At 38.0% G+C, this 27550-nt stretch overlaps 1 protein-coding gene across 3 annotated transcripts in view; it reads right to left on the bottom strand.

Annotated features, from left to right (window-relative positions):
* Positions 1–27550, bottom strand: part of Ralgapa1 (Ral GTPase activating protein catalytic subunit alpha 1) — a 234562-nt gene that overhangs the window by 142385 nt on the left and 64627 nt on the right. For all 3 annotated transcript variants that reach the window (XM_052185821.1, XM_052185824.1, XM_052185823.1), the window contains exons 12-15: positions 20731–20865; positions 9393–9541; positions 2940–3069; positions 801–1038 (exon numbers count right to left, since the gene is read on the bottom strand). In XM_052185821.1, coding sequence (XP_052041781.1) covers positions 801–1038; positions 2940–3069; positions 9393–9541; positions 20731–20865 — 652 coding nt within the window. The remainder of the gene's footprint in view (positions 1–800; positions 1039–2939; positions 3070–9392; positions 9542–20730; positions 20866–27550) is intronic.

Raw genomic sequence — 27550 nt, 5'->3', positions numbered from 1 at the left:
ATGTAAAAATTATATTCAAAACTTAGGAAGACTTAAAATTACACTATATCACTAACACTAACCCATTATAATTCTCTACTATCTAAAGGTAAGAAACGAGGTGAATAGAAGTCATTTGGCAGTGACAGTTTCTAATTTCTAACCACCAATAATAGCCACTTGAGAAATAAATGATGCAGAAAAAATAGTATAGGCATAAACTTAAGTATCATGGATAAACAGGTAAATATGAAATAGGATTTAAGTATAATTCCTAGCTAGCAACTTATTCATGCAAAATACTATACAAAGCACATGATAATTATATAATAATCATGCTACTGCTTCACCTCAATTTAATATTATGCAAATATTACTTCATACTTAGAGAATGTTTACTTGTAGTTTAAACTAATAAAATGCTTTCAAGAGAATTTTCCAAGTAATTTTCATATATTTAAAAATAGAATAAAATTAAATCATCCTTTCAATTACATTTAAAAATTATTTATACAAAAAGTAAATAAATTTTATAAACTCTGACTTGGGTTAATCATTTAAAATAAAAGATTCTATATTGTTAAATTAAATATTTGACTGACCATAATATATACAGAGACCATTCTTTATCTTACCAAAATTATTATTGGTCTTAAAAATAATAGTGTATTTCCACATTTCATGGTTGGGAATTTTAAACCTCCAGGATAAATGAAAGAAGATTAGAAAAGATGTCTTGTCCCCAGCACTCTTCCTGGCCTAGTTTCTCCAACTCAATTATTTAAACAAATTCCTATAGAAAATCTTTGAACAATTCTTACCTTTCCCTTTGTGCTTTTTTTGTTTCTGTTCACTGAGCTTATCCAATGGCAAATCACTCAGGTCCAAACTATATAAATTTCTAGCTAAGACTTTAGTTAGTGTCTCCATGGTCAGTGACCACTCAGTAGCCAATTCTTCCCAATAGGTCAACGAAGACAATACTGAAAGTAAGTCATCCCAAAGTTCCCGAGAAATGTATACATTTAGATTTGCTTTGATCCAGGCAACAATGAGCGTCTACAAAGACAAATATTCAGAAATAATAATTAGATTTATTTGGTGTGTGACTTCAAAATCAATTGTTCAATTATTTTTATCTCAAAAGCAGAAAAAGTTTAAGTCATATAATATCCATTACTACATGTTGTAAAAGTAATACATGCAATTACTGCTACCTGATAAGAATTTCAGCTAAATTCCTAGTACTCAAGGAATACAGACTGAACAGGTACCCTAATGCATAACTTTCATACTACATTGAATTATTGCTAAGAAAAGCTATATAAAAGAGATGTTTCCATATTATTTCATGTTGAAATTGAGTCCTTAAATTAAAACTTCAGAATATATTGCCAAATGAAAGACGAAAATGACTATACACTTTGGAAGTTTGTATCACCATTACAAAGGGAGGAGGCAGTCCTAGAAAGGAACTTAACTATAGTGTACTCATATAAGTAAAATAAATAAATTATTTTAAAGATACCAGAGCAATTAAGAGCATTTTTTTTTTTTTTTTTTTTTTTGGTTTTTTGGATTTGGTTTTTTCGAGACATAGCCCTGGCTGTCCTGGAACTCACTCTGTAGACCAGGCTGGCCTCAAACTCAGAAATCCACCTGCCTCTGCCTCCCAGAGTGCTGGGATTACAGGCATGCACCACCACCACCCGGCATGAGCATTTTGTAATAAATCCAATAGCAATATCAAAAGCTTACTTGTAAGAGGGCAGAAAATACTGATTACCTCTCTGAGATTTTGTGGACTGCTACTAAAAATATACCATTGTTGAAGAAATAGTCAAAAATAAGTTTTCAAAACTTTTAACTTCATAAATTTTGATAATGAATTATTATATATTCACAAATGAAATATAAAGATAAAATTGAAGTGACTAGTAATCTTTCATCCTCTCTCTAAATGTTCAAACTACAAAAAAATTATTTTGCACAACAAGCTAAATTTTATCTTTCTGTAGATCCAATCATTGGGTTAGCTATGAAAACTGGGAATTTTCTGAAAGTTAAGATAATACATGTTTCTGTTTTAAAAGTTAATTGAACAACAGAGAATTTTAGGTGAGAGATTAAGAACTGCAAAAGGCAATGTAAACAGTTACAGTTATGGCCAAGGATATGAAATGGCCTTTACCTCTGACATTAAGAATCATCCTAATTGGGGGCTGGAGAGATATCTCAGTGGTTATGAGCACTGACTGCTCTTCCAGAGGTCCTGAGTTCAAATCCCAGCAACTACTTAGGTAGCTCACAACTATCTGTAATGGGATCCAATGCCCTCTTCTGGTGTGTCTGAAGACAGCTACAGTGTACCCATATACATAAAATAAATAATAAATTAAAAAAAAACATTAAAAAAGAGAATCATCCTAACTACGTAATTTCATTTAATGTGTCATCATAAGAATATTTCCTACTTCAGAGTTTATAGTACATTTAAAGTCAGCACATAACTTTATGTTGAAAAATGTTATTTCTGTATGATCAAAAATATCATTAACACTTAAATTCTAGAACAAAGAACAATAAAGTCCGTGGGACAGCTTGATTATGTACTACATTTTAATTGTTATAGAACAAGCTGAAATGCTGTTCCTAATAAGCTGACTGTTAAAACACCCAGGCATCGTTCCTAGAGCCCTCTGCCAGCTTTCTGAACCATATGCATGCCACACTAGAGGTAAAATAAGCACCCTTGTGACTCATTACAACAGTTTTCTTCTGTTAGCTTGTGAAGCTGTGTGTAAGGGTATTTAGAGTGACTGGGATTAATTTAGCTCTATAAAAGATCCTTTAACATGAACTGGCTTGTGATTTAAAGCATTTTCTCCTACTTTAACATGCTCAGCTTTAGTGAATCTTTAACTATCAACCAATTCTATCCATCTATTAATGTTTATTGCCTGGAAAAGTGGTCCTGCAAGTCGACCTGCCAGGGTCATGTTTTTTTTCCCCTGGAACTGCAGAAAAGCTTGTGACGACATCTTCAGTACAGACTCCGTGACTCTGAGCAACACGAGTAGCATCTGTTCCCTTAAAGGAAGAAGATCTGTTAATGTTTCCTTCTTGCTTTGGGTTAATGATCAATTTTCATATTAATTTGTTGTAAAAATAACATTATTGTCAGGTTAACTCGAATATTCAATCTTTGAAAGACTATTAAGTGTTTAGAATTCTTTAATTATTAAAATTAATAACAGAAGTTTGTAAAAACAATACCTTCAGGAACAAATTGTTTTATGTTTTTAATAATGGACATTCAGGAAAAGAGAAAAGGTAGATACTACTTCTCTTCTTCCCACCTTCCTATTTGTTTCTTGAGACAGGGTGTCATGAAGCTAGGCTGGCCTTCCCACATAGCCAAGAATGACCCTCAACTCCTGATCCCCAATTCCATCTCTGTAGTACTAAGATTACAGAAGCCTGCCACCATGTCCTTTCCTCTCTTTTAGTTTCAGTGATTAAGAAACTACTTATATGGATATTAGCCCAAAAGTTCAGAATACCCATGATACAACTCACAGACCACATGAAGCTCAAGATTAAGGAAGACCAAACTGTGGATACTTTGATCCTTATTGGAAAGTGGATCAAAATACCCACAGCCAACCAACAGAATGAGAATAGGGCCCCCAATGGAGCAGCTAGAGAGAGGACCCAAGGAGCTGAAGAGGTTTGCAGCTCCAAAGGAGGAACAATAATATGGACCAACCAGTACCCCTAGAGCTTCCAGGGAAAGCTTTAGTAACCACGAACCAAAGAGTACACATGGAGGGTCACACAGCTCCAGCTGCATATGTAGCAAAAGATGACTATTTCAGACATCAGAGAGAGGAGAGGCCATTGGTCTTGTGAAGGCTCAATTCCCCAGAATAGGGGAATGCAAGTCAGGAAATTGGGGGGGGGGAGTTAAGCAGAGAGAGAAGGGGATGGGATGGGGGTTTTCAGTGGGGTAATGTGGAAAAGGGTTAACACTTGAAATGGAAATAAAGCAAATATCTAATAAAATTAATTAAAGGCAATATGTAAATATGCATTTATATAGAAATTTATGTGTATGCATATTGTATATCTATGTGAGTATATTCCATATGTGTGCAGGTACCTGAAGAAGTCAGAATAGGGCATCAGATCCCCTGGAGCTGGAGTTACCAGCAGTTGTAGGCTGCCCAAAATGGGTGCTGAGAAATGAACTCAGATCCTATGAAAGGGCATAAAGAGCTCTTAACTGCTGAGCCATCTCTCTAGCCCCATTTGACAATTTTAAAATCTTCTATATGCATATCAGAAACAGAACCAATTCTAACATTATTAGAATGTTAGAATTTCTCCTAGGAGCTTCCTACTCACAGAACAAAATCACACTTCATATTTGAAGAGCCAATTTACCAACATACCAACAAATGAGACTAATAGCTGGACATACTGAATGTACCTGCAGTCTCTGGGTGACTAAGAAAGGAGGGTGGTACATTTGTGACCAGCCTGGGATACCTAGTAAGGCCTTGTCTCTCCCCTCACCTCCACCCCCCAAAAAAAGAAAGAAAAAAAAAAAAGAAACAAGAAAAGAAAAGGGGGAAAGGAACCTGACGAGAATTTTAGTTAGTATATAGGCAAGCTAGAGCCCAAGTTCCTATCAGTCTTCTCCTTAAAGGCCCTATCTAGACACAGCTTTAAGGATGGTCACTATAAGAAATAAGGATAAAGCAGTAATATGTCCCAAATCTAGATGCCACTTGGGTGAAGAAGTGATCACAGACTCAAATAAAGATTATCACACACAGATAAAAAAGATATCTTGAGGGGTAAAAAAAAAAGCTCAGCAGTTAAGAGCACTGGCTGCTCTTCTAGAGGATGTGGGTTCAATTCCCAGCACCCAAATGACAGCTCACAACTGTCTATAACTCCAGTTCCAAATGATCTGACACCCTCATGCATATAATGGTAGGCAAAACACCAATGTAGGTGTAATAAAATAAATAAATCATTTAAAAATATATCCTGAGGCTAGAGGTATAGTTCAGTAGCAGAGTACTTGCCTAAAGTAGGTGAGGTAATCTCCAATACAATTTAAAAACAAAACAAAACACCCCCACATATAGAACAAAAGATTTAATAATTGTCAAATGGGGCTAGAGAGAGATGGCTTAGCAGTTAAGCAGTTAAGAGCATTTTATGCTCTTCAAGAGGATCTGAGTTAATTTCCCAGCACACCACAAACATAATCATTATTCACAGGATAAAAACCTTAAGTATCATACTTCTGACCTTGGGCTTCTAGCTTAGCTGTATGAATTGAAAACTATATGACATAGTTTATAAATAAACATCATCTTATTACAGTCTAACTTTAACTCACTTATATATCAGGTGACTTATAAGTTATAATACAAAAAGAGTAACTTTAATCAATACAGAAAAAAATCTCATAAAGTCACTATAAATATGTGGGTGATTGCCTTGGGAATTATGATTTCAGCTCTAAAGGAACTTAAAAGAATTATGAGGGCCAAAGAGATAACTCAGCAGTTGAGAACATGGGCTGTTCTTCTAGAGGACCCAGCTTCAATACCCAGTATCCACAGGGCAAACTCACATCTGCCTGTTAACTCCAGTCCAAGGAGATCCAATATCTTCTTCTGGCCTCTGCCAACACCAGGCATGCATGTGGTATACAGACATACATGCAGGTAAAATATTCATATACATAAGAATAAAATTTATATCTTTCAATTAAAAATATGGAATAAACTAAATATGTTTATTCAATCTAAAAATATGTTTCACGGCAAGATTACTGGCTCATCATTGATACAAACCTCATAGAAAGAAAAATAAAGAACCAAAAAAAAAAAAAAAAAACCAAAGAAAGAAAGAAAGAAAAAAAGAAAAAAGAGAGACTACTTGAGTTTGATATGATTTTCTGGGTGCTTTCTGAGAGAGTCTAGATGTAGCCCAGGTAAGCCTCAAAGTTTCAATCATCTTGCCTTTGCTTCCCAAAGGCTGCATTGCCAATGTATACCTTTTTAAAATGAGGAAGACCATAATTCAAAATCTGCTTACCATTTATCACAGGTTGTATAAACAAAGACCAGTCATTTAATATGCTTGTGATTAACTCAAATAAACACACATTATTAATGAATGTGATTAGTATGCATGTGAAATCTTAGAAACATCCTCAGCATCATTATATCCCAAATATTTTAATAAATGTTTCTCTCTATAATTTATATGCACTTCTAGTAAAGGATGATTAAAAAAAAAAGCTAGAGGGCTAAGAGATGGTTCAGTGGTTTAAGAGCACTTACTGCTCTTGCAGAGAAGCCAGGGTCAATTCCCAGTACCCACATAGAAGCTCATAACCCACTGCAACTCCAATCCAGGAATCTTGAGGTCCTTTTCTGGCCTCCAAAGAAACTAGGCATGCATATAGTATAGTTATATACATAGAGGTAAAACACTCATACACATATAAATCTTCAAACATAAATTAAGCACATCCTTTAACAAGTATTTCCACTTTTGTTGTTCTTTTTGATTTTTGGGCTTTTTGTTTATATTTTGCTATTGTTGTTTTGGGGTTTTTTTTTTCCTTTTTTTTTTCTTTTTTTCCTTTTTTATGAGGGTTTTTCTGTGGAGCTCTGGCTGTCCTGAAACTGAAACTCACTCTGTAGACCAGGCTGGCCTCAAACTCAGAGATCCATCTGCCTTTGCGTCTTGAGAGCTGGGATAAAAGGCATGCACCACCACTGCTCATCCTTGTTCCCACTTTTTAAAATAACTCAAAAGAAAAAAAATAATACATGTAAGGATGCTCATTGTCCTCTACTCCCTCTACCCTAAAATTAAATATATATAAAATTATATATATTTTATGTATTTATAGATATATATTTTATATGTTTATATATAATATATTATATATTAAATATATTATTTATATTACATATAAAATATAATATATATTTTATAAATTTATATATATAAATATATAATATACATTAGATATATATGTGTATGTATGTATGTGTGTGTGTGTGTGTGTGTATATATATATATATATATAGCTTAGGTTAGTTCTAGGCTTGAATTCTCAGCAACTAAGGAGGCTGAGGCAGGAAAACAATAAATTTAAGGCCCCTTTGAGCTACAGAGCGAAGTCAAGGCCAAGATGGACAAGTTAAAGAGACCTTGTCTCAAAATCAGTAAGTTGTGGTAGCTTAAAATTTCAATCCCAGCACTCAGAAGGCTATAGTAGGAGAGTTAAGAGTTCCAGGCCACAGCCTGGAGAGATGGTTTACAGAGGTTCTAGCAGCTGCATGGTGGCTCAAGTCTATTTATAATGAGATCTGGTGGTGCCCTCCTCTGGCCTGTAGGCATGCATGTGGTATACACACACACACACACACACACACACACACACACACACACACACAGAGATATGGTACAAAACACTGTATAAATAGATAAGTCTTCAAAAAATGTTCCAGGCCAGTTTGGGCTACAAAGATAGATAGCAAGATCATTTCTGAAAAACAAACAAATAAAAAACCAAGAAATAACATTAAAGTGAACAAAAAAATAAAAACTAAAAGGACTAAAGGAGCATATAGCTATTGTTGAGGTTTGGTCTTTTACTATGTATTGTAATGCTAAGTGTGGGCCCCCAAGACCTGGTTGGCCCAGAGACCAGAGTCCTCAAAAAAACCAAGTGATGTATGTGATCTTGCCTCCAAGTTATTTCTGATCGATGAATAAGGCCGATAGCCAATAGCCAGGCAGAAAAGACATAGGCGGGGGTTTAGTGTTCCAGGGCTTAACATGGGAAGGATCACAGGAAGAAAAGAAAGTGACTGGAGGATGCAGCGCCATGGGATAGGTAGTCATGGAGTAACGGCCATGTGGGTTGGCAAGCTGGAGTTAAGAGCAGCCCAGATGAAACATGGCAAATCATATGATGGGATTATTGGCTGAGACGCACACAGAATAGCATAAAGGATAGATCTGCCCAGCTTTTGTGCTGATTAATGCTTATTGTAAATAATAAAAGTTGTATGTCTTTTATCTGGGAACTGAATGATCAAAGGTGGGGTAGAAACCCTGGATTAACATTTCTACAATATTAAACATTTCTACAATAGTTATTTATTAATTTTGTGTCAGAGAACTTCTTACTATGTGAAAGGTCCTGATTAAATACTTAATACTGAAAAAATACAATAAAATTATTCCTCACATGCTATATATTATGCAATCACATGTGTGATTTAATCAGTCAAATATTTACAAAAGGAGAAACATCTCAAGAGAAGGGTCTATACTTATAATTTCTCTTTTGTTTTTTAATTTGGTTATAACCATGTATAATTCTAACACAAGCTATAGAACTGCTCTTCCTTCAAAGGTCTACTTTTCAATTTAATTTACTAAGTATATAAAGTATATAATGTATTATACCAAGTAAGTAAGCAATACAAAATTAATACAACTTTTATTATTCTTAGTGGTTCAGTTAATCAGTTATTATGATTAATAATAACTGATCAGGCTCCAATTCAACAGCCATTAATACAAATAATTTAGAAATAGAGATGATTGAGAAGAACTATGCAGGAGTACCCATTTAGTATAAAAGGAAATAAAAAATATATAGAAGGGAAATATAGAAAGAGTAAGGTGGAAGCTTAATCTTCTCAAAGGTTTACTAGTAGCTTGTGTTAGAATAATACATGGTTATAATCAAATTAAAAAAACAAAAAATTATATGTTGTAAGTATTGCCCATTCTCTTGAGGTATTTATCCTTTTGTAAACATCTAACCTATTAAATCACACATGCAATGGCTTTGGTGACCACAGAAAAGATAGAAGATATTCTAAAACAAAACTCAGAATATGCTCAGGAAAAAGCAAGCTGACAATGCTGGGAAGCACACAAGGTAGAGGTTAGATTTAAGAGGCCAAAATGGACAGAGAAGTAGGAATGGGCCTGATAGCAAGAGCTTTGGTGGTCAAAGGGAAGAAATAGGCTTTAAAAGTTCAGTCAATCATCTAGCAACATCTTCAATCATCCACACAAGCAGAAATTAATTTCTGTGTATGTATTAATCACTGGGGAAAAGGTGACAATTATGCACCTTTAGACAGTCTGAGGGGTGCTACAGAAGCTTGATCAAGGATATCTGAAATAAAATGGGACAGTCTACTATAAGCATGATTACTATATAAAATATTTGGATTCATTCAATAATAACAGGACTCTAATACTGCAACACACCCTATTCATAGATAGTATTCTTGAAAATGACTATACTTTAGTAGAGAACAATAACCAAAAAGATAAAAAATTGTTACCAGGTCTTTTTGTCCATTGATACTTGTACAACCATGTATCGATAAATGTTAAGAATACGTTTACACATATCTGTGTGCTCATCCAGAAGATTTTTTATTTCATTTGCAGGTTCAAGAAGAAATATGTTCGATGAGTTTATAATGAACACCTATAATAGGAGAAATCATTAATTATTCATGGAAAAATTTCAATGGTAAATTCATTTTTCTCTTTTTTCCTTTTTTTAAAGATTTATTTATTGATTTTATGTATATGAGTACATTATTGATCTCTTCAGACACACTGGAAGAGGGCATCAGATCCCATTACGTATGGTTGTGAGCCACCATGAGGCTGCTAGGATTTGAACTCAGGATCTCTGGAAGAACAGTCAGTGCTCTTAACTTCTGACCCATCTCTCCAGCCCCTAGTTTGTTTTCCCTTTGAGACAGGATCTCACTCTGTAGCCCTGGCTGGCCTGAAATCCACTATGTAGACCAGGAGAATAAGCTGGATTCTGTTGAAATTCTGTTGTTGTTGCCTCTCAAGTGCTAGGACTATAAGCATGAGCCACTATATTAGGCACAATGGTAAATTTCTTATTTAATGAAAAAAAAGTCTGCCATGTTCATGCCTGCAATCTCGGAACTCAGAAGGCTGCCCTAAAATACAGACTGAGACTCTTGTCTGTCTGTCTGTCTATCTGTCTCTCTCTGTCTCTGTCTCTGTGTCTGTCTCTCTCTCTCTCTCTCACACACACACACACACACACACAAACATGCACACACACACACACACATACACAGAGAATGAGACAGAGACAGAAAAAGAAATAAACATTGATCACTGGGTGATCAAGTGTAAATTTGAAATCACCATGGATTAGTTAATACTCATATTTCTACTACTATTTTAGCATCTGCTATTTAGGCTCATTAACACTCAAACACTTTTGTATATTGTTCCATATATGAAAACAGCATTTCTACGGTAAGAACTTTCTAAGCATAACCATGGACAAAAGAAATTACAAAAAGCTTATAGTAAAAGATAACAACTAAATCAGGAAACATTTCTGTAAGTTAAAGATCTTATTTATTTTCATCTGTGTCCATCTGTTCTTATAATAACAGCTTACATAAATGTAATTTATAAGAATCCATTAGTGTATATCATTAAACTTTATCACTCAGTGTAAGCTGTGATTCCCTTCTGAATGATGCTATAAAGACAAATCTAAGGCAAGAGTTATACACAGTGGAGCAGAAATAACCTTATACGATTATAGGAGGTTCAAGCACCAGTGACAACAGGACAAAGTAGCACCAGAGATAACCAGATGGCAAAAGGCAAACATAGGAACATTACTAACAGGAATCAAAGCAATATGGCAGCATCCGAACCCAATTCAACAACAGAAAGTCCTGGATACCCCAACATACCAGAAAAACAAGATTTGGACATAAAATGCCTGGTCATGATGCTGTTAGAGGAACACAAGAAGGACATAAATAAATCTCTTAAAGAAATACAGGAAAACATGAATCAAAAGGTAGAAGCCCTCACAAGGGAAACACAAAAATCATTTGAAGAAATTCAGGAGAATATGGGTAAACAGAAGTCAATAAAGAAGAAATGCAAAAATCACTTAAAGAAATGCAGGAGAAATTGAGTCAACAGACAGAAGTCATGAAAGAGGAAACACAAAAATCTATTAAAGAAATACAGGAAAACACAAACAAACAAGTGAAGGAACTGAGCAAAGCCATCCAGGATCTAAAAACAGAAGTAGAAACAACTAAGAAATCACAAAGGGAGACAACTTTGGAGATAGAAAACCTTGGGAAGAAATCAGGGGCCATAGATGCAAATATCAACAACAGAATACAAGACATAGAAGAAAGAATCTCAGATGCTGAAGATACCATAGAAAGCATTGACTCAACAGTCAAAAAAAAAAAATACAAAATGCAAAATGCAAAAAACTTGTAACCTAAAACATCCAGGAAATCCAGGACACAATGAGAAGACAAAACCTAAGGATTATAGGTATAGATGAGAGTAAAGATTTATAACTTAAAGGGCCAGCAAATATCTTCAACAAAATTATGGAAGAAAACTTCACTAACCTAAAGAGAGAATTGCCCATGAACATACAAGAAGCCTACAGAACTCCAAACAGACTGGACCAGAACATAAATATCTCCCCTCACATAATAATCAAAACCCCAAATGTACTAAGCAAAGAAAGAATATTAAAGGCAGTAAGATAAAAAGGCCAAGTAACATATAAAGGAAGACCTATCAGAATTACATCAGACTTTTCACCAGAGACCATGAAAGCTAGAATAATCTGGGCGGATCTCAAGCAGATTCTAAGAGAACACAAATGCCAGCCAAGACTACTATACCCAGCAAAACTCTCAGTCACCATAGATGAAGAAACCAAGATATTCCATGATAAAACCAAATTTATACAATATCTTTCCACAAACCCAGCCCTACAAAGGATAATAGGTGGAAAACTCCAGTACAAGGAGGGAAACTACACCCTGGAAAAAGCAAGATAGTAACCTTCTTTCATCAAACCCAAAAGAAGATAACCACTCAAACATAAAAATAACATCAAAAATAACGGGAAGTAATAATCACTATTCCATAATATCTCTTAACATCAATGGACTCAATTCCCCAATAAAAAGACATAGACTAACAGACTGGATACATAAACAGGACCCTACATTTTGCTGCATACAGGAAACACACCTCAGTGTCAAAGACAAACACTACCTCAGAGTATAAGGCTGGAAAACAATTTTATAAGCAAATGGTCTCAGGAAACAAGCCAGAGTAGCCACACTAATATCAGATAAAATTGACTTTCAACCTAAAGTCATCAAAAGGGACACGGACGGACACTTCTTGCTGGACAAAGGAAAAATCCACCAAGAAGAACTCTCTATACTGAACATCTATGCTCCAGATGCAAGGGCACCCTCATTTGTAAAAGAAACTTTACTAAAGTTCAAAGCACACATTGCACCTAACACAATAATTGTGGGGGACTTCAACACTCCACTCTCCTCAATGGACGGATTAGGAAAAAAGAAACTAAATTGGAACATAGTGAAACTAATTGAAGCTTTGGACCAATCAGATTTAACAGATTTTATATATATATCATTTCATTCCAAAGCAAAAGAATATACCTTTTGCTCAGCACCTTATGGTATCTTCTCCAAAATCGATCTTCTTTATCTGTTGACGTCTGTCACGAGTTAGACCTCAACAGATATAAGAAGATCGAACTAATCCCATTCCTCCTATCAGATCACTATGGAGTAAAAGTGGTCTTCAATAGCAACAAAAACAACAGAAAACCCACATACACATGGAAGCTAAACAATACTCAATTATACCTTGGTCAAGGAATAAATAAAGAAATCAAAGATTTTCTAGAATTTAATGAAAATGAAGGCACAACATACCCAAATTTATGGGACACAATGAAAGCAGTGCTAAGAGGAAAACTCATATACCTGAGTGCCTCCAAAAAGAAACTAGAGAGAGCATATACTAGCATTGTAACGGCACACCTTAAAGCCCTGGAACAAAAAGAAGCTAATTCACCCAGGAGGAGAAGACGACAGGAAATTATCAAACTCAGGACTGAAATCAATCAAGTAGAAACAAAGAGAACCATACAAAGAATCAACAAAACCAGGAGCTGGTTCTTTGAGAAAATCAACAAGAGAGATTATCCCTTAGCCAGACTAATCAGAGGGCACAGAGACAGTATCCAAATTAACAAAATTAGAAGGGAAAAGGGAGATATAACAAAAGAAACTGAGGAAATTTAAAAAACATCAGGTCGTACTACAAAAACCTATATTCAACACAACTGGAGAATCTGGAGGAAATGGACAATTTCCTAGACAGATACCAAATACCGAAATTAAATCAGGATCAAATAGAACATCTAAACACATCGCTTCTTGGCCTTTTGGCTAAGATCAAGTGTAGAACATCTAAACAGTCCCATAACCCCTAAAGAAATAGAAGTGGTCATTGAAAGTCTTCCAACCAAAAAAAAAAAAAAAAAAACCAAAAAAAACAAAACAAACAAAACAAACAACCAAAAAAAAAACAAAACAAAACACACAGGACCAGATGCTTTTAGTGCAGAACTCTATCAGAACATCAAAGAAGACCTAACATCAATACTCTTGAAACTATTCCACAAAATAGAAACAGAAGGAACACTACCCAACTCATTCTATGAAATCACAGTTATGCTGATACCAAAGCCACAAAAAGATCCAACAAAGAAAGACAAGTTCAGACCAATTTCCCTAATGAATATTGATGTAAAAATACTCAAAATTCTTGCCAACGGAATCCAAGAACACGTCAAAATGATCTTCACCATGATCAAGTAAGCTTCAATCCAGGGATGCAGGGATGGTTCAATATAAGGAAATCCATCAACTTCAGAACTCTGCCTCCTGCCAGTCAGTTACAAGAGACTCGCCTCCATCTTGGTTCTCAGACACCAGAGAGATCAGACAGCCTGAGGTACCCAAACATGACCCGAGGCCAACATCGTGGGGGTCTAAGCCCGAAGGGCGTTGGCCTGCACCCAGGCCCTGGCTGGGCTGTTGGGGGGGGCATCGGGGTGCCAACCCAGCCAGGAGGTTGTTTGCTAGGCCCAGCGCACGCGCTCCGCCATTTTGCCTACAGGATGCCAGAGAGTTCTAGCAGGCAAAGCCAGCTAACAGGCATAGCCTGTGGCTAACACAGCAGGGGTCTAGGCCCCTACAGGCCCTGGACTGCCCCCAAGACCTGGGCTGCTCCGTGGGCCATCTATGTGCCAACCCGGCTAGGAGGCTGTTAGCCCAGCAGACTCTCCGGCACTTTCAGGGAGCATGCACCATCCTGGCCACCTGACAGACCCAATTAATACTCATAGCCCAAGGGGAACTTTGCTCGGAACTTGGCCTGCCAGGCTTTTGCCTAGACTCAGGGCCTGAGCAGCTAGGCTAGCCTTGTTTGCACCAACCCGGTTGGGAGTTCAGCTGCCCAGCAGAGTGATCAGCAATCAGAAAAGGTCCTGCAGCATACACCCTCAGCACTCCCTGAAGGAGCAAACAGGCACCGCCAGGTTCACACAGACAATCTGGGGCAAGGCACACTATGGCTCCAAGGTCACCCAAGAGGAGGACAACACATCAGCAATGTGCAACAGGGGAAACCCAGCCATCCAGTGTTGCGGAAATAGCCCTAGAGCCTCACAGGAGGCACAAATACCAGCCAGAGACAAGACCAACTAACGCCAGAGAACAAGATGGCAAAGGGCAAACACAGGAATGCTACTAACAGAAATCTACACAATATGGCACCATCTGAACCAAACTCTCCAACATCAGCAAGTCCTGGTTAGGCCAATATACCAGAGAAACAAGATTTGGATTTAAAATCACTGGTCATGATGCTGCTAGAAGAATACAAAAAGGACATAAATGAATCTCTTAAAGAAATACAGAAGGAAATGAATAAGCTAGAAACCTGTATAAAGGAAACACAAAAATCACTTAAAGAAATTCAGCAGAGTAAGACTCAAGAGATAGAATCCAATAAAGAAGAAATGGAAAAAAAAATTAAAGAAATGCAGGAGAACTTGAGTCAACAGGCAGAAGTCATGAAAAGGAAACACAAAAATCTATTAAAGAATTAAAGGAAAACACAAACAAACAAATGATGGAACTGAGCAAAACCATCCTGGATCTAAAAACAGAAGTAGAAACAACTAAGAAAACACAAAGGGGGACAACTTTGGAGATAGAAAACCTTGAGAAGAAATCAGGGGCCATAGATGCAAATATCAACAACAGAATACAAGAGATGGAAGAAAGAATCTCAGATGCCGAAGATACCACAGAAACCATTGACTCAACAGTCAAAGAAAATGCAAAATGCAAAAAGCTTGTATCCCAGAACATCCAGGAAATCCAGGACACAATGAGAAGACCAAACCTAAGGATTATAGGTATAGATGAGAGTGAAGATTTACAGCTGAAAGGGCCAGCAAATATCTTCAACAAAATTATGGAAGAAAACTTTCCCAACTTAAAGAGAGAGATGCCCATGAATATACAAGAAGCCTACAGAACTCCAAACAGACTGGACCTGAGCAGAAATACCTCTAGTTACATAATAATCAAAACCACAAATGCACTAAAAAAAGAAGGAATATTAAAGCCAGTAAGAGAAAAAGGCCAAGTAACATATAAAGGAAGCCCTATCAGAATCACACCAGACTTCTCACCAGAGACCATGAAAGCTAGAAGATCCTGGGCAGATCTCAGGCAGACTCTAACAGAACATAAATGTCAGCCAAGACTATACACAGCAAAACTCTCATTCACCATAGATGGAGAAACCAAGATATTCCATGATAAAACCAAATTTACACATTATCTTTCCACAAACCCAGCCCTGCCAAGAATAATAGGAGGAAAACTCCAATACAAGGAGGGAAACTACACCCTGGAAAAAGCAAGATAGTTACCTTCCTTCATCAAACCCAAAAGAAGATAACCACGCAAATATAAAAATAACATCAAAAATGACAGGAAGTAAAAATCACTATTCCTTAATATCGCTTAACATCAATGGACTCAATTCCCCAATAAAAAGACATAGACTAACAGACAGGATAAGGAAACAGGACCCTACATTTTGCTGCATACAAGAGACACACCTCAGTGTCAAAGACAAAAACTACCTTAGAATAAAAGGCTAGAAGACAATTTTACAAGCCAATGGTCTCGCGAAATGAGCCGGAGTAGCCATTCTAATATCAGATAAAATTGACTTTCAACCTAAAGTCTTCAAAAGAGACACAGAAGGACACTTCTTGCTGGTCAAAGGAAAAATCCACCAAGAACTTTCAATTCTGAACATCTACGTGCCAAATGCAAGGGCACCCTCATTCGTAAAAGAAACTTTACTAAAGCTCAAAGCACACATTGCACCTAACACAATAATTGTGGGGGACTTCAACACTCCACTCTCCTCAATGGACCGATCAGGAAAACAGAAACTAAACAGGGACACAGTAAAACTAATTGAAGCTTTGGACCAATTGGATTTGACTGATATTTATAGAACATTTCACCCTAAAGCAAAAGAATATACCTTTTTCTCAGCACCTCATGGTACCTTCTCCAAAATTGACCATATAATTGGTCACAAGACAGACCTCAACAAATATCAGATCACTATGGAGTAAGAGTGGTTTTCAATAGCAACAAAAACAACAGAAAGCCCACGTACACATGGAGGCTGAACAATACTCTACTCAATGACACCTTGGCCAAAGAAGAAATAAAGAAAGAAATCAGAGACTTTTTAGAATTTAATGAAAATGAAGGCACAACATACCCAAAATCTTTGGGACACAATGAAAGCAGTGCTAAGATATAAAGAATCATCCAATCCAGGAGCTGGTTCTTGGAGAAAATCAACAAGATAGATAAGCCCTTAGGCACATACAAAGTATCCAAATTAACAAAATTAGAAATGAAAAGGGGGATATAACAACAGAAATTGAGGAAATCCAAAAAAATCATCAGATCCTACTACAAAAGCCTATACTCAACACAACTGGAGAATCTGGAGGAAATGGACAATTTCCTAGACAGATACCAAATACCAAAATTAAATCAGGACCAAATAGATCATCTAAACAGTCCCATAACCCCTAAAGAAATTAAAGGGGCCATAGAAAGTCTTCCAACCTAAAAAAGCACAGGAGCAGATGGTTTCAGTGCAGAATTCTATCAGACCTTCAAAGAAGACCTAACACCAATACTCTTCAAACTATTCCACAAAATAGAAACAGAAGGAACACTACCCAATTCCTTCTACGAAGCCACAATTACGCTGATACCAAAACCACACAAAGATCCAACAAAGAAAGAGAACTTCAGACCAATTTCCCTTATGAACATCGATGCAAAAATACTCAATAAAATTCTTGCCAACTGATTCCAAGAACACATAAAAAACGATCATCCACCATGATCAAGTAGGCTTTATCCCAGGGATGCAGGGTTGATTCAATATATGGAAATCCATCAATGCAATACACTACATAAACAAACTCAAAGAAAAAAATTACATGGTCATTTCATTGGATGCTGAAAAAGCATTGACAAAATTCAGCATTCTTTCATGCTTAAAGTCTTAGAAAGAACAGGAATTCCAGGCCCATACCTAAACATAGTAAAAGTAATATACAGCAAACCAGTAGCCAGCATCAAACTAAGGGGAGAGAAACTTGAAGTAATCCCACTAAAATCAGGGACTAGACAGGGCTGCCCCCTTTCTCCTTATCTTTTCATTATTGTACTTGAGGTACTAGCTCAGGCAATTAGACAACATGAGGTCAAAGGGATGCAAATTGGAAAGGAAGAAGTCAAACTATCATTATTTGCAGATGATATGATAGTCTACTTAAGCGACCCAAAAAACTCCACTAGAGAACTGCTACAGCTGATAAACAGCTTCAGCAAAGTGGCAGGTTATAAAATCAACTCAAGCAAATCAGTACCCTTCCTATACTCAAAGGATAAGCAGGCTGAGAAAGAAATTAGGGAAAGTCATTTTCCACCACACAAAGATCCAACAAAGAAAGAGAACTTCAGACCAATTTCCCTTATGAACATCGATGCAAAAATACTCAATAAAATTCTTGCCAACCGAATCCAAGAACACATCAAAAAAACGATCATCCACCATGATCAAGTAGGCTTTATCCCAGGGATGCAGGGTTGGTTCAATATATGGAAATCCATCAATGCAATCCACTACGTAAACAAAGAAGAAGCAAGGAGAGGGCCCTGGTCCTGGAAAAGCTTGATGCAGCATTGTAGGGGATTACCAGGACAGGGAAGTGGGAGGGGGGGTGATTGGGGAATGGGTGGAAGGAAGAGGGCTTATGGGACTTATGGGGAGGGGGAACCAGGAAAGAGGAAATCATATAGGAAGGTTTGGAGGGAGAAAAGAGAAATGGGAAATGATGTAACTATATAATTTCAAACAAACAAACAAAAGAATACTTTTTTAAAAAAAAGATAAGAACAAAGGTGCTTCATGTCACCTCAATGTCCTGGGAATCTTCAATAAGCACAAAAAAAGGGCGAATAAAAACCAAGTTATGAGCCGGGAGGTGGTGACGCACGCCTTTAATCCCAGCACTTGGGAGGCAGACGCAGGTGGATTTCTGAGTTTGAGGCCAGCCTGGTCTACAAGTGGTGAGTTCAGGACAGCCAGGGCTACACAGAGAAACCCTGTCTCAAAAAACCAAAAAAAAAAAAAAAAAACCAAAAAAAAAAAAAAAAACCAAACCAAACAAAAACAAAAACAAAAACGAGTTATGTAGTAATCTGAGAAAAATATTCAGTCAAGTAAAAGCAAGTGCAAAGGTCATAAGGTGAGAGCGTGAGAGCTTGCCTTGTATATTTGAGGAATACTAACAAGTATAGAATGAAATGAGTGAGAGGGGAAGCAATGGAAGATTTTTTTTTAATAAGAAGAAGAGAAAGAAAGAAAAAGAAAAGTCAAGGCATTAAGAACAGAATTCTTTAATCCACACATCAAATGAGGTACAAGAAGAAAGGAGGAGTGGCCCCTGGTTCTGGAAAGACTCAGTGAAACAGTATTCAGCAAAACCAGAACGGGGAAGTGGGAAGGGGTGGGTGGGAGGACAGGGGAAGAGAAGGGGGCTTGCGGGACTTTCGGGGAGTGGGGGGGCTAGAAAAGGGGAAATCATTTGAAATGTAAATAAATTATATCGAATAAAAAAAAAAAAAGAACAGAATTCTTCCCATCATCAATAGAGAGAGAACAGGTGCTCCTTGACCTTTTATAGATCAATCCCACCATAAAGCACAGTTTTTAAAAAAAGAATAGGAAAGAAGGATGAAGATATACAACAAATCCAAATTTTAAGAGCATTAAGAGATGTTAAATGGCTTACCTTTAACCTCCCTATTTTTGCATTCACCCTGTGGGCCAGGGTGGGATACACTCTGGAGAGCAAGGTGCAAAGCTACAAGTTAAGAGAAGCAGCAGCCTAGAGTTTGCTGAGAAGGTTTAGTATGAAGGCTTTGAGTACTAAGCTGTAGGAGAGTCTACAGATTCTCAACATAGAGTAGAAGAATTCACAATATACATGAAAGAGAAGAAACAATATACCTAGGTATTTAGAAAACAGAGAAGACATGAAATGATACAAAGAATCCTAATCTATATACAAAGACTCTGCTTCCAAAAACCAAAACCAAACAAAGATTTTAGATTTGACAAGATAGAGGTTAAAAGTAACTTTGACAAGGAAACAGAATACAAAAGAGCACAGCTCAATGGCAGGATGCTGAAAGGGCCCTGGGTTCTGTCTCAAGCACGATAAACAGAAAAGCAGAGAAGGAAGGGGAAGGAAAAGAAGAAAAGAAACCTAACTCCTGCAAATCCTTTCAAAGGACAGGCAGTCATAGAGTGGTAGAAAGGCATACTGCAGAATACAGCAATTCACATGAGACATACAGATGAAGACTCAGAAGTGTTCATGAATTCCTTCTTCTGTACATTCCATTCCCCCCCCCCCCGCCGCCAGTACATGAGTTATCAGATTGTAATTTTTCACTGTCTATAAGGGATGGGAAATGTTTTTAAAACTTTTGAGGCCAGTGCCATGGTTTAGATAGTAAAGGCCCTCAACATCAAGCCTGAAAACTCAAGTAGAAGAGAATACACTCTGACAAGTTTTCTTCTAACCTCCACATGACAAGCACATACCCACTCCCCCATATACACACTAAATGTAAAAATAAAGTCAAGTATATTTTCCAAATTCAATTTTATTTTCCTTTATCAGTCTTAAATTTGAGCAACTTTTCTCATCTGAACTAACTAAAATGTATCAGTACATATTTTATGATAACAAATAATGGTATAATTGCAATTCACAGATGTTGAAAACATTATGTATATATAACTGCAATGTTTGTCATTGCAGTTGTATTTTATGAAAAATAAATGTGGTATGGTGACAACTTATAGATGTGAATAGTAAACACACACACACACACACACACACACACGAATTTAGTATATATGGAATTGCAAAGTATGAACATTTGAAATATTTGATGACTATTTTGGTTTTTTGAAAGCTAAAGATCTAGATATGCAGCACACTGTGGTTGAGAACTTGCCTAACCTGCTACAGGGTTCCGGGTTCAATCCTAAGAACTATAAACACTCACACAAACAAGTAAGTATAAAGCTACTAACCTGCAAAACGGCCTGAGTACCAGCTTGAATATTTTGTTCTGTGGCTTCTTCAGAGACATGAAAAGCTTCTTGATAAGAACCATTTTTTGTCCAGCTAGAATTTCGAACATGTTCAGAAATATTGGTCCCATTTTCCTGAAGCAAAATATCAAGCTTTTACTATGTCATCAGTGAGAATGCTGCAATGAGTCAGTACACATAAGGGTCTTTAAGATTACTAGACCACACTACTAAACTGTTTTTTTTCCTCAAAAGATTATTTTAGGAGCCTGGAAAGATGACTCAGCGGTTAAGAGCGCTTGCTGCTCTTCCAGAGGACCTGAGTTTAGTCCCTGGCACCCACACTGGCTAGCTTACAACTGTCTGTAACTCCAGTTCCACAGGACGCCAATGCTTCCGAGTACCTATGCTTGCATGCACATAACTACCTGCAGACACAAAGACCCAAGTATAACTAAAAATAATAAAAATAAATCTTAAAAAATAAATCAAGAGATAAAGATTTAACTCATTACATAAGTAATATTATTCACTGTAAAAATTCTTACTAACAAAAGCAAAGTAAAAAATTATGACTAGCTAATTAAAAAACAATTCATATAGTCATTTTCTGTGTATATTCTCATATATTCTACAATCATTGTGTACTATTCACAGCTTTGTAAAAGATGAATTCTGTTCTATATTAAATGTCAGAATTTATATAACTTGAAGACAGATTCTTAACAGTAAAATTCTTACAATTATAATTTAAAAATAACAAAAACAGTGCTTCAAACAATACTACTGAAGGTTTGTGACTGAGTTTTGATGCTATCTGGTTACAGACTACAAGTTACCTCACTTAAAAGCCTGTTGTGTTGTAGGCTATGTGTGCATGTCACATATGTGTACTTCTACCCTGTGTGGTTGTACTACTCAATCCACTGAGCCACACCCTAGCCACTGCTGCTTTTGAACATTAAGAATATCTTCCATTTCTCCCTCCCTCCCTGACAGGTTCTCATTCTATAGCCCAGTTTGGCCTTGAACTATCAACAATCTCTCTGCTTCAGTCTCCCAAGGGCTAGAGTTATAGGTGTGAGCCATTATACCTGCTCCTGCCCCTCTGTGATTCTAAGGATCACAGGGCCTTCCATATCCTATGCAAGCAGTCTAACACAGTGACATTCACAGCCCTTTGTCGGCAATATTTTCAAAGAGCTGCCTTTTTACAGCTTATACAGAGTTATACCTGTAACATACAGGTAGTCTGGTCCAATACTCTGTCGTAACTAGAAACTGGACCAGGAACTGAGCTCTGTGAAGAGCCAATACAATACTCTATTCTCTAGCCCATCCTTTCTCTTCGGCTATCTCTACAATGTCTTCTAAAGTTTTCCTAAATGATATATAAACTATAAAGATAAGATTCTTATCCACAAATTCCCCTTTCTCCCTCCTGCAGCCACATTAGCCACCATCAACAAATATGCACTTTTCAGTTTCCATCTTTCCATGAGTGACAATTACACTTGTAAAAGAAGGCAACTTAGGACCTCTCTCCATTTCCCATCTCTCTCCACCAAGTGATCATCAAGATGTGTAGGGTTTACAAACAAAGAGACTAACATAAGTATGTGCTCTCTAATAGTCACTTGCAAGTGCCACTAATCTATCTCACAAGTAGTCCCCACCTCACTCTGGACTTTGCTAACACTTCCTAATTGTCTGCTTGACCCAGACTGGCTTCTAGTCTACTCTAGTTGCTCTTGTACAATCTTTCTAAAATATTTAACTACTGATGCTAAATATTTCAGGTTTTCCAAAGTCTGGAAAATACTCAAAGTGCACAGAACATATGACAAGTTATTGAACAGAGCCTAACCCCTGCCTATCACATACATCACTCTCTCCTAAGTACTCTTACCTAAAGCCAGAAAAGAATACTTTCTTTTTTTTGAATAGTTAACCAAATATCTTTATGTATATAACACTCCCAATTACATAATACCAATTTACAATGAGAAAGTCTTATCCCAATTATCTAACCTCTCCAGAACACCAGAAACACATCTGAAGTCATCTGGATCTCTGCGCCTCCTTCTCTGCTCCACTTGACAGGACCACCAGAAGAATACTTTCAAAGTCCCTTTACACCCTTGTAGGTGTTATTTATACCCTATAGCTCCTTTCCCATTAAGCTATCTGATTTTCATACTGTATTATAGCTCCAGGCAGAGTATAAAGTACTGTCTTTCATGCTGTAGGATCATAGCAGTAACATGGTTTTATAATATGTACTTTGTTTTAGAGGACATTCTGAACATTTGGGGGTACTTTATTGGAAAACGCCACTGGGATTTAATGAGATGAGCTAGAAAATGCCTATCGTCCTACAAGTGCATGACAGTACTGAATACTCACAGAAAAACAGTCTAGTATCTTCCAAACATGTTAAATTCTATGTGAAATAAACACCCACTCGTAATTACAAACCTAATCCTATTTTTAAGTGTAACACCAGAATTTTAAACAACTGTAATATATACTGAACTTATCAGAGGTCAATCAATGAATGATTATACTGTTTGAGTTAATAACCTTCCAAAAGCTGCTGGAATTTTGAAAATTCACACTGCTAATGACCAATACTGATGTGAGCAACCGACATAAGATGAACCCATTGAGACATCTGTATTAGCAACTCATCTTTCCCATCCCAGTCATTGATTCTTTCTAATATTTGTTTTTGTTTGTGTGTTAAGTTTTATTTGCGGTTTTGCTTGGTTGTTTTGTTGTTGTTGAGACAGAGTCTTACTATGTAGCCCAACTCCCCTGGAACTACGTAGACCACACTGGCCTCAATCTCAGAGATCCATCTGCCTCTGCCTCCTTTGTGCTGGAATTAAAGGCATGCACCGGGCGGCGGCGGCGGCGGCAGCAGCGGCAGCAGTGGCTGCTCCAGCTGAAGGGCCATCAGCAGTGGAACCAAGGCGTCACAGGGTCCAGTTAGGCCCTGCGCCCACGACCACTGACCTTCGCTGACCAGCCGGACAGCAAGCAGCTGCAGTTGTGCGGCGCCTTTCCTGCACGGAGGCCACTTCAGAACTCGGCCTCCCACCAGTCAGGAGAGGAGGATCCATCTTGGTTCCGTACTCCAGGAATCGGACAGACTGAGGTACACAAACATAATCCGAGGCCAACACCGCGGTGGTCTGAGCCCGACGGGCGTTGGCCTGCACCCAGGCCCTGGGCGGGTCGGGGGGCCATCGGGGTGCCAACCCAACCAGGAGGTTTTTTGCCCAGGCCTGCGAGCGCGCCGCCGCCATTTTGCCTGCAGGACGACAGGGAGCTCAGGCGGGCAGACCTGTAACAGGCATAGCCTAAGGCTAACAAAGCGGGGGTCCAGGCCCCAAAAGGCACAGGACTGACCCCAAGAACTGGGCGGCTTGGTGGGCCATCTGTGAGTCAACCCGCCCAGGTGATTGTTAGCAAAGCAGACTCTCCCGGCGCTTTCAGGGAGCGCGGGCGCACACGCCCGCCATCCTAGTCACCTGGCAAACCCAATTAACAGTCAAAGCCTTAGGGGAACTTTGCTCGGACCTTGGCCTCCCAGGCTTTTGCCTGGACTCAGGGACTGGGCGGCCAGGCTAACCTTGTGTGCGATAGCCCGGTTGGCAGATCGGCTGCCCAGCGGAGTGAGCGGAACTCAGGGGAGGTCACAGTAGCATACACCGTCGGCACTCCCTGGGAGTGCACACGGGCTCCATCTGCTCCACAGACACAATCTGGGGCAAGGCCTCAGACAGAAGGCCTTAGCTCTACTCTCTCCTCTTCCGGATCCAGATCAGTCTGGGCGGCAGCATTACATCTCCAAGTCCTGCAAGTGGCTAGCTGGGCTTCCGGGCGGCCAGCTGGGAGAAGTCAGTGTGCTCCAGTGAATCCAGCGGGCCCCAGCGGGAGCCTTCGGGTGCCTGCTTTGGGATCTGAACAGCCTGGGCAGCAGCACACTGTCTACAAGCAGTGCAGGAGGTAAGCTGTGCACCAGAGGCCAACTGGGAAGGGGCAGCTTGCACTGGTGAGTCCAGCACTGACAAGATAAGCTAACACCAGTGAGATCTAGATGGCAAAAGGCAAACGCAGGAACGTCACTAACAGAAATCAAGGCAATATGGCAACATCTGAACCCAATTCTCCTCTACCAACATGTCCTGGATACCCCATCACACCAGTAAAACAAGATCTGGATTTAAAATCACTGGTCATGATGCTGGTACAGGAACACATGAAGGTCATACGTAAAGAAATTCAGGAGACAATGGATCAAAAGGTAGAAGCCCTTGCAAGGGAAACACAAAAATCATTGAAAGAAATCCAGGAGAATACAAAAGCCAACAAGGAGGAAATGCAAAAAACACTTAAAGAAATACAGGAGAACTTTGCTCAACAGGCTGAGGTCATGAAAGACGAAACACAAAAATCTCTTAAAGAAATACAGGAGAACTTTGGTCAACAGGCTGAGCTCATGAATGAGAAAACACAAAAATCTCTTAAAGAATTACAGGAAAACACAAACATGCAAGTGAAGGAGCTAAGCAAAACCATCCAGGATCTAAAATCAGAAGTAGAAACAACTAAGAAAACTCAAAGGGAGACAACTTTGGAGATAGAAAGCCTTGGGAAGAAATCAGGGGACAGAGATACAAATATCAACAACAGAATACAAGAGATAGAAGAAAGAATCTCAGATGCTGAAGATTCCATAGAAACCATGGACTCAACAGTTAAAGAAAATGCAAAATGCAAAAAGCTTGTAACCCAAAATATCCAGGAAATCCAGGACACAATGAGAAGACCAAACCTAAGGATTATAGGCATAGAGGAGAGTGAAGATTTACAACTTAAAGGGCCAGCAAATATCTTCAATAAAATTATGGAAGAAAACTTCCCTAACCTAAAGAGAGAGATGCCCATGAATATACAAGAAGCCTACAGAACTCCAAACAGACTGGACCAGAACAGAAATACTTCCCGTCACATAATAATCAAAACACCAAATGTTCTAAACAAAGAAAGAATACTAAAGGCAGTAAGAGAAAAAGGCCAAGTAACATATAAAGGAAGACCTATCAGAATCACAGCAGACTTTTCACCTGAGACTATGAAGGCTAGAAGGTCCTGGGCAGATCTCATGCAGACTCTAAGAGAACACAAATGCCAACCAAAACTACTATATCCAGCAAAACTCTCAATCACCATAGATGGAGAAACTAAGATATTTCATGACAAAACCAAGTTTACCCAATATCTATCCACAAACCCGGCCCTAAAAAGGATAATAGGAGGACAACACCAATACAAGGAGGGAAACTTCACCCCTGGAAAAAGCAAGATAGTAACCTTTCATCAAACCCAAAAGAAGTTAAGCATTCAAATTTAAAAAATAACGTCAAAAATGATAGGAAGTAGCAATCACTATTCCTTAATATCTCTTAACATCAATGGACTTAATGCCCCAATAAAAAGACACAGACTAACTGAATGGATACGTAAACAGGACCCTACATTTTGCTGCTTACAGGAAACACACCTCAGGGTCAAAGACAAACACTACCTTAGAGTAAAAGGCTGGAGACAATTTTACAAGCAAATGGTCTCAGGAAACAAGCTGGAGTAGCCATTTTAATATCAGATAAAATTGACTTTCAACCCAAAGTCATCAAAAGAGACCCTGAGGGACACTTCTTGCTGGTCAAAGGAAAAATACAAAAAGAAGAACTGACAATCCTGAACATCTATGCCCCAAATGTAAGGGCACCCTCTTTTGTAAAAGAAACTTTATTAAAACTAAAAGCACACATTGCACCTAACACAATAATTGTGGGTGACTTCAACACTGCACTTTCCTCAATGGACCGATCAGGAAAACAGAAACTAAACAGGGACACAATGAAACTAATTGAAGCTTTGGACCAATTAGATTTAACAGATATATATAGAACATTCTATCCTAAAACAAAAGAATATACCTTTTTCTCAGCACCTCATGGTACCTTCTCCAAAATCGACCATATAATTGGCCACAAGACAGACCTCAACAAATATAAGAAGATCGAACTAATCCCATGCCTCCTATCCGATCACTATGGAGTAAAAGTGGTCTTCAATAGCAACAGAAACAACAGAAAGCCCACATACACGTGGAAACTGAACAATACTCTACTCAATGATACCTTGGTCAAGGAAGAAATAAAGAAAGAAATTAAAGACTTTTTAGAACACAATGAAAATGAAAACACAACATACCCAAATCTATGGGACACAATGAAAGCAGTGCTAAGAGGAAAACTCATAGCCCTGAGTGCCTCCAAAAAGAAAATGGAGAGAGCATACATTACCAGCTTAATGACACACCTGAAAGCCCTGGAACAAAAAGAAGCTATTTCGCCCAGGAGGAGTAGAAGGCAGGAAATCATCAAACTCAGGGCCGAAATCAATCAAGTAGAAACAAAGAGAACCATACAAAAAATCAACAATACCAGGAGCTGGTTCTTTGAGAAAATCAACAAGATAGATAAACCCTTAGCCAGAATGACCAAAGGGCACAGAGAAAGTATCCAAATTAACAAACTTAGAAATGAAAAGGGAGATATAACAACGGAAACTGAGGAAATCCAAAAAATCATCAGATCCTACTACAAGAGCCTATACTCAACACAACTGGAGAATCTGGAGGAAATGGACAATTTCCTTGACAGATACCAAATACCAAAATTAAATCAGGACCAACTAGACCATCTAAACAGTCCCATAATGCCTAAAGAAATAGAAGGAGTCA

Source organism: Apodemus sylvaticus, chromosome 6, assembly GCF_947179515.1.
Source record: "Apodemus sylvaticus chromosome 6, mApoSyl1.1, whole genome shotgun sequence".
Classification (NCBI taxonomy): Eukaryota; Metazoa; Chordata; class Mammalia; order Rodentia; family Muridae; genus Apodemus; species Apodemus sylvaticus.
Note: the sequence above shows the minus strand (reverse complement) of the source record. Positions and strands in the feature narration are given on the sequence as shown.